The sequence below is a fragment of the Oryzias latipes genome, chromosome 14 (genome assembly GCF_002234675.1).
Source record: "Oryzias latipes chromosome 14, ASM223467v1".
Taxonomy (NCBI): Eukaryota; Metazoa; Chordata; class Actinopteri; order Beloniformes; family Adrianichthyidae; genus Oryzias; species Oryzias latipes.
In genome coordinates, this window is record NC_019872.2 from 7226793 (window position 1) to 7235629 (window position 8837).

The window sequence follows — 8837 nt, forward strand, 5'->3', positions numbered from 1 at the left end:
GCTGTAATGACTGATGGGCAGACACCGGAGGGTAAATTTCAATCAGTGAAGTCATTTATTTTCACATTGTTATGCGCCCACCTTTAACAGAGGAGTCAGAAATTTCAGGGTTTAATTCTTCAACTTTGTAACACAACGCTCACTTCTACTTACGACAAAGTAGTTGGAAACTTCTGCATTAGTGCATATTGGAGTGATTGCTTTTGGGAATCTCAGCTTTCAGAATTTGAACTAACTTAAAATTAATTATGGTACTTTTACTTTTGTGCTTAATAAATATGAATGTGAATGAGGCAGCATCAACCCACAGTGCGTTTGTAAAAGCATCAATCATTTGAAGAACCAATACACAAATTCATGCATGAATCTTTATTATTTTATTTGAGTTTAAGGTTGTGTAAGTGTTGGTGTAAACAGTAAAGTGCAAATGTATCATTTAAGCCCATGACGCTGAGACAGGCAAAAATGTTTGACAGAAATTCACAACCGATTTGAAGAAAATTATCTAAGGATTTTTTTTAAAAAATGGATCAGCTTTGTTATGTGTAAAGACTGACCTTTAAAGACCAAGAAATGATTCCACAAAAATGTTTGAAATGAGCACAACTTCTTTAAAAGACAGCACTTAAAGTAGATGCACACCCTCTTAAGAGACCTTAACTAGGGAAAATCATAGCCTGTTAAAAGAAATAAAATGGTTTCAAATTTGTTTATTCACCTTTGTCTTCGTTTACTTACTTTCCTTTAAAGCTCACTGTACCTGACATGCAAGTATTTTGTCTTAAATATTTTGCATTTGGTAAAACGAGGAGAAAAACCCTTGTGACCCATGTCTGACTGACAGCATGTCATTCCAGCACAAGCGTACGTTCCACTGCCAAGTGAATTAGTTCAGCTTGTTTGGGGATGTTTGCAGAAAACCCGGCATGTGTGGTTTTTGTCAGATTTCTGTCTGCCTCAGCTTTTGTTTGCAGATTTAAAACACTTTTTTCCACTCACTTTATTTTTTTGATCCTGTTCATATTTTTTTTACAACACATTCCATTCAAAATTAGTACATTGCACAAAAATATTTATCAAAAGCATGCTTAAATAAATGAAATAAATTAGGTAACTTTATTAGAAGTCTTCTAAAACTCTGGTTATCGCTCAACAAAAGCAGAAATTATATTGGCGCATTTGGGAGGAGCACAGCTCAACCATCATCTCCTGGCTGAAGCTCAAACTATTTATAAACCGGTCATGCTTCTCCTATTTCTATTTCTCAATGACTACATTTTTCCTTTTTTTGATCTCAGCCTCCTCATCTTTAAGTCTTTTTGCCGATAAAAAGGATTTTAAAGGCATCAGTTACACTGATAGAGCACATCATTTTCATATGCTTCTCTTCGGTGAATAGACAAAGGAGATAAGAACAGGGCAGCTGTCAGAGTGGATACAATGAACCTCAAAATGTTGTATAATTTTAATTAAAAAGATAAGGTAGGTCCATTTTTTATCTGGAAGGAAGGTGCAGATGCAAAATTATGGGAAAACAAAAAAGGTGATTATGTGTCTGTGCTATCTGGAGCCACGTTCACTGCACACAGTAATTGTATTTCACAATTTTGAGTGTGCCGCACTGTAGCAATCCCCATTACCAAAGATGGCTTACGTGTCCTAACGGTGCTTTGAGGCATCCCACCAAGAGCATTTTGGATTAGAGCAATATTGCTCCTGAGACACTTCTGACAACCCAACTGGTCACACACACTCGCTCGCAGTTACACACTCAATCACTCCCCCTGCCAGACATGGCTTTCACGCCAAATAGCGCTATTTACTGGAGCAAGACTGGCACTTCTCCAGACCATGGGGGTAGCAGGCTTGGCATCGCAGATCACTGATGGACTCATTGAAGCGATTCGCCAGCATGGACAGCTTGCTGCCATGACATAAGGAGCAGGGAGCGCAGCCTGAACCGCCACAATGCTGGCAGCTGTCAGCCTCCTGCAGTCAGAGGAAACACAAGGAACGATGAGGTGGAAGACAGGTACTGTGATGCTAGAACAGGGGCAACACAGTTTGAATGAAGAGACCCACTGAGAATGAGGAGTTAAAGGGATAATGTTACGTCATAGATACCAGGAATGTTCAGTTCTGACAGGTGGATTAAGGTTTCTATCCTGCAGTATTTAAAAAAAAAAACAAAAAAAAAACACAAAACAAAAAACACCTCAACATTTGGAGCTGCCAAAAAGTTGGCAAAGACATTCAAGTTAAAACTCTGGAAAACACTCTCACTTTGAGCTTATAGTGATTACTAAAGAACATTGTTTTCCACATTCTGAATATCAAAAAATATATTTAAAAAAAAGTTTAATCAGAGATTTAATGTTATAATAAGCAAAAATGCACCCACATTTTCTTTCCCTTTTGTTAGAATTTGAAGGTGTTTTCTGATCTCCAAAGACAGGCAGCATAACCCAAAAAAAACATATAAATAAAGACAAACACATTTAAAACAATGCCTTTTAAAATATTACTATTACTGTACCATTTTATTTCCTTATATTTTCTTTACTAAATTGATATTGGTGTATATTCAACTGACAGCAGGAGGGGGGGGGGGGGGGGGGACTGGGTTTTGAATTTGTTTGTATTGTGTTTTAAAACTGAAAACTTCACAAATATTTAAAACACTAAAATTGCATTTTTGCACCAAAGCAGTCAAAGACCCAGTCCAATTAAAATGTTGTTTTTAACATGTTCTTGTGGCATTTTTCTCAGTTAAAGATAAGTCTTTTATTGTTAAAAGCTAAAAAATGGATAAAGAACCTAAAGTACAAAAAAAAAAACTTTAACTTTACTAAGAACTCTGCAGAATGAGAAGAAAATAACAAGAGATGAGAAGAGACTGAAGGGACTTGGTGTCTGTTGGAAAAATAACCAGCTCAGGAGCAAAGGGAGGGAATAATACTGAAACGAGCCTTCTCGCTGGATTACAATTGGCTGGGGGTGCTGGAAGGGCAGAAAAAAATGGGGAGTCATCGGTATCTGTTCACAGTTGGCAGATAACACCAGAACAAAGGGTTACTGACTGTAGCAAAACAAGAAAAGAATGGAGTCCAAAGAATGTGCAAGTTCCAAGGAGCAACTCAGGGGGATGAGATCTACAACTGATCTTGTTGCTATGCTTCACAAAACAAACTAGGTGAATAAATTATTATCAAAAGGCAAAAAGTAGGAGATGGTGAATGACATGGCACAACAGTATATTTCCTAAATGGGGTGCATAAAACCTGACCACACCAAGAGAATCATTTGGGCATGGATCATTACCTCAGTCTCTATGTCACCGATCTTTCTCTCCTCCTTCTCCACCACCTCCTGTGAGGGAAGAGCTTTGGTCTTCCTCTTGCTGGCTCTTTCCCTGGCCTTTGGGTATCCCTCCAAGTCCACCGAAGGCAACTGACGCAACATTTCAGGCCTCTTTGGTGGAGCTCTTATGATGCGCAGATTGCTGGTGTAGATGATAATCTTGCCAAAATCCAACACAGAGGCCTATCAGAGATCAACATGTTAGTTCATCTGTATGCATTTAGATCCCCGTGATGATGTATGATATTTCTCTCAATAAACACTGCGAAGAGAACACACCCACATAATACTGCAGGATTTATGGGTGTGGGTGACCAGAGGACTTCAATTTGAATGCAACAAAAGCATCAAAGCTCTCTTTTTTGGGATTTTTGGAAGTTACAATTTGAAGATTTAATATTTTTTGGGGGGGATTTTGTGTCCAAAATCCTTTAATCTTTATAATGAGCCAGCTTTTTTGTATAACTGAAAAAAAAAAGAATATTTGTCAATTTTGACTGTTAATGTCTTCCTTTTTCTTTGTATTTTTTCAATCAAGTATTCCCTAAATTAAGGACCTAAGATGAAATCAAAGATGAAGATGACATGACATTTTTCTGATGACAGAAGCCATATTTAAAGAAAAGTGAACTTAAAACTGCATTTCTGAGTATTCCTTTGTGGAAATCGCTGTGAATCAGGAGCAGACGAAAATCTGCCACTTGAAGAAAAAAGTGTATTTGTGAGAAGAAAATACAAAAGGCGGGACACAGGCATTTTTTTTATTTGGGGATAAAAACTGTATAATCATGATTAAAAAAAGACCACTGGGAATGCTTTTAAAATAGTGCAAAAGATGATCAGAGTGAAAGTTTAAATGATACTGACCTTGTTTATTTTCTTATTTACACATGTCTCTATGCAAAAGTTAAATACCTCAATTGTAAAAGATGTAATTTTCCTCTGATATTGCATTGGCTCAATACAAAACTGATTTTTATTGTTTTTTTGGTCAAACTAATCCAGTAACAAGAAGAAAGCTTTGACATCATGTAGCCATGCAACCACTGTGACATCCTTTCAATTATCCACTGACCATGAAGCAACTCCACATAGTTGTCTTCAATTGATAAATATGATAAATACTGACTTGGTCAGCGGGGCTAAGCGTCCTTGTTTAGAGGATAAAAGAATAAAAATCAACATGAGGCCAACAGACGAGGCGCTGAGCGGAACCTCCCTCAAGCCTGCTGCTTTAATGAATCTACTGCCACAGCTGCTCACTAACACCGTCATTTCACTGTCAGATTAAAAATATGCTATTATCGATGGTGCTCCACAATTTTTAAAGCATGGAATGCAGTTGACAATTATTTGTGTTCATGTGCAAAGATGGCCTATTATGCTTATGAAACATGCAGCTGAGTTTTAACATGACATAACAATGGATGAGCTTTTAATTTTTCAGTGTTTAGAATAGAACACTGAATAGAATAGAATTGTAAAAAAGTAATTTTTGACAAACATTCTTTATTGCAAAATATTTATATCCTTTTTTTTGTTTTAGTGTTAATAAAATAACTGTACTTTTGAAAAATTCAAAGAAATTATATATCTGACCTCAAATCAGTAGCCAAAATAGCACCTTTATTTTTTTTTTTTCAAAATACAAAAACTAAAGGACTCACCTTGTTGTCTTCTTGTGATTCATCTCTTCTATCAGAAGCAGGCTTGTAGCCTCCTATTCCTCTGTAAACATTTATTCTTTGGGCAATAAGTCCTGCCGCAGGATAAACACCTGAGTTTAGAAGAGAAATCAGTTTTTAGTTTCCAGTGAGATGTTGAATGAAATTTGTTCCTAACATAATGCTGAGCAGTGACAGGCCTGTAATACCTGAATGAGCTCATTTTAGTCAGCAGTTTCTGATCATTCTCTGGCCCAAGCTAATGGAAGGTTTCAGAGGTGGCTTATTTATTTTAGGTTTCCTAAAAAAGAAATCAGAAGAGCATAAGATGCCTACTGACGTCATGCGTATTTATCATAAATAGGGGCGAAAAGGAAATTAGGAGTTTTTTTAGCCTTTAAGACCATCTTATTCAATATGGCACACATTTTTGTCTCGGGTAGACTCAAAATAAATAGTGTCTGGAAGAATAATATCCTTCTACTTTCACGTGTTTTTAAAGTTACACTCCAATCATATTTTCATCTGTTGTAAAAGCGTTCCCAGTAGTTCTTTATCTATGATTATGCTGTTTTTAGCCATCAGAGTTGTGGGCAGGATTGACGGAGTAAGCCTTCGCGTAAATCCCAGAGCCCTACACTCTCTCCCAGTTAACGTCCCATTGCAACCCCATAGAGGAAAAGTTTGTCTTTAATTTAACTTTTCCATCATGTTACATACTGTTATTGCCTCCATCGTGCTTTGACAGTTTTAATTTGCTCTTTACTGCTAAAATATAAATAAAAGCAATCAAATGTTTTAGTCATTAAGACTACCCTAAATTCCTGAATCTGCTGCAAGTACAACCTTCTGGCAAGGACCATATTATGCTCATAGTACTTTTTCTCAGATTTCTTTTGCTTTAAAATGCAAAAGAAATGCATCAAAAGAAACATTTCTTGACCAAAGGTTTGTTCTCAGTGGATAACTTCAAAATGCATATTATCTAACTCACATTTTGTTCTACCGGGTAAAACCAATTACAAACACTTTTCCAGTTGAAGATAAAGATTGGTATGGATAGAAAGATAGAATTTTTAAAAATCTCAGTTTTAAGGAACTATTTTTGTACTGGTTTAGCCATTTTATATCTAAAATGGACACACACAAAAACACAAAAAGAACATTTCTTTTATAGATGTATGCAATTTGTTGTCTACTCAAATCTCTTTCCACTGAAATTTCCCTTTACATGTTTGGTGTTTCAAGTGTCAGGAACTACTTTTATTGTTGGGCCCCATATGACAGCATCTACATTTGACACTCATCAGATTGGTGAGCATTCTGCAGCTGCGTACCTCTTAAAGTTTGGATGTCATGCTCATTTGTCATGCTTTAGGCAAACACCACAGCATAAGCTCTCAGCAAAATGTTTAGACAAAATGTTGGCATTTTTATGTCAAATGTATATCAGGAATGCAGTTTTTTTTACATGAACTGCAGTGTAAGCTATGCTTTTGAAGATTTAGTTACTTAGTTTTTTCTTATTGCACAAAAATGTTAAATGTCTGGTAAACGTGGAATCACATAAGTATGCATTACACCAAAGGTCATGCATTTTTTGGTTTTAAAAAGACAGAGCAAAAAATAATTAGAATATCAGATTGGGCAAAAGTGTGAATATGCAGCATTTCATTTGTCATAGGTGTGCAAGTTTCCTTTTGTCTGTACAGTTGTAACCCTTCAAGCGCTTTGAAGATAATTCTGTTCTTTTAGGAAATAAACAAACTATTTGTTTCCACTTTAATCAGACCAACAACTGTAAAACAGTGATACCACATTTACATCATCCTATATCCCATTGTGTAATTTGTTTTTTAAAACCCAAAAATTTGACTTTTCAATAAGTTTTTTTTAAAAGACTCACTCTGTTTATTTCTTGAGCTATTGTAAAAGCTTTCCCAGTGCTCTTTGTTTATAATTATGCCATTTTTAGCCTAAATCTAACTACCTGTACCGTTTACATGGTTTCTGCAGAGCAACAGGAGTTCAATCAGAAATTGTTACTGAGAGCTCAAAGCAGGGAATTTTTAGCCTACCCAGCGTGTTTTCCAAATCACAATCCAATCTTTTTCAAACATTAATCAATAATCAAAAAAACGTTTCTGCTCTTAGTTCATAAGGATTTGAATAAAGAAATAGTCAAAAATGCACTTTTGAGCTTAATTTTCTTGGCATCTGTCATCCATCATCAAAAAAATGCCACAAGAACATGTTAAAAACACAATTTTCATCGGAGTGATTCCTGAAAAGTTCTATTTCAGTATCACTATCAACGTCCCAAAATCTAAAGTAACAAAATTTGAATGTAGAATGCTTTACTTAACTAATCAAAATCCTATTTAAAACCTGGAACATGTCTTGAACATGCATGTTACTCAAACCCATGAACAAACCTTGTTTCTCCATGTTAGGCTCTTCAAATCCACAAAGCTGCTCCAACTCAAGATGACTGGGAGGAATTTTATGGTGGAGGAAGCTGTGTGGGTATTGCTCCTCTGGACTGTCCAGCTCCTGACCGTCCTCATACACGTGCTTCAACACCCGGCCGCTGTAGGAAGATGCCAGCTTGAACCTCACCTGCAGCAGTGAGTGGGAAGTGTTATGTTTTCCTGCCTCTGCTTGGTAAATTTTTTATATTAAGGATGTATCAGCAGTGACAGTGCATCCCTTTGTAATGTGGAGCTGGAGAATTTTAAATAGAGCGAGGACTGTGAGTTATAAAAAGAGCTGCTTTATCTGACTAAAGAGGCTCCTGCAGACTTTTGTTTGATCTCAACACAAGTTTACTTCCTGCCTGCTTCTCTCTTTGCAGTTCCAAAGCATAAGACACAAATAAAAACAACAATCGGCTTTTGCTTTTAAGGAGACACTTTTCTATCATTTTTGGTGATTTTAAATCTTGTTTATCGGTAATTTAGAAAATTTTTCTATTTTGCCCTTTAGAAAAAATATAGCACTTTTAATTCCTTACCTTTCTGGGCTTGGTGGCTTCATAGTGCTGGTTCAGTTTTCTATGAGGTTCCTCCATGTTAGCCGAATAAAGAGGCGATGCACGAAAAACCATCAGACCTTAAACGTAGCTCTCCCCCTCAGAGGGAAATGACATCATCTTAAACAGACATCCTTTCTCCAGGAAGGAAAAGGACGTTGGGTTGGATTACAGATTGGACTGATATGCAATGCAACTGAGAGTCCAAATGAAAAGCTGCCTGGAATGGGCGGAAGTCAAAAACAGGGAGTAAAAACACAATTTTTTTTTTCTGTGTGTCCTGCTCCAGAGGTCTAGTATACCTGCTGTTTTAAGGAACCCACTTCTCTAGCTTACCCTGCTCAATTATTAACAACAAGATCATGTGTACAAAAGGGTGGCAGAGAAACCAGAGGCTCTGTCATCAAATAATTATGATCACCAAAATAGATGGTATTTGGAGGCAGTGAGCAGTTCCGAGCGGTTGTGAGTATTAGGGTGAGAAATAGAAAGTGAGGCTGAGTGTGCGCATGTGTGTTTGTGTGTCTTGACAAATCAATGTGTAGGAGTTGTTAGTTGTTGGACTGTTTGTCCTTGGACTGCAGCCGAGTGCATCCACACTAAAAAGGTAGACTTGATGCGTGTTCCTGCATACAGAGAAACACTTACTCCTACCAAAACAAAGCTATGATTATAGTCAAATGAACCTCTTCTGAGAGGAACACTTCAGTCTCTTTGAAGAGCTTCTTAATGAGTATGTGTAATTCTTAAGTGAGCAGTCAAATGTCTGTGTCAAACATACA

The 8837-nt window shown here is 36.7% G+C and overlaps 1 protein-coding gene across 1 annotated transcript; it reads right to left on the reverse strand.

Annotated features, from left to right (window-relative positions):
- Positions 1-358: 358 nt before the first annotated feature.
- grxcr2 (glutaredoxin and cysteine rich domain containing 2) lies at positions 359-8496 on the reverse strand. Its single transcript, XM_004076232.4, has 5 exons — positions 8038-8496; positions 7460-7643; positions 5028-5137; positions 3322-3543; positions 359-1989 (listed from the first exon to the last, which is right to left on the reverse strand). Exons 1-5 carry the CDS (start codon positions 8128-8130, stop codon positions 1816-1818), a joined length of 783 nt encoding a protein of 260 aa, XP_004076280.2. The 5' UTR covers positions 8131-8496; the 3' UTR covers positions 359-1815.
- Between the last annotated feature and the right edge of the window lie 341 nt (positions 8497-8837).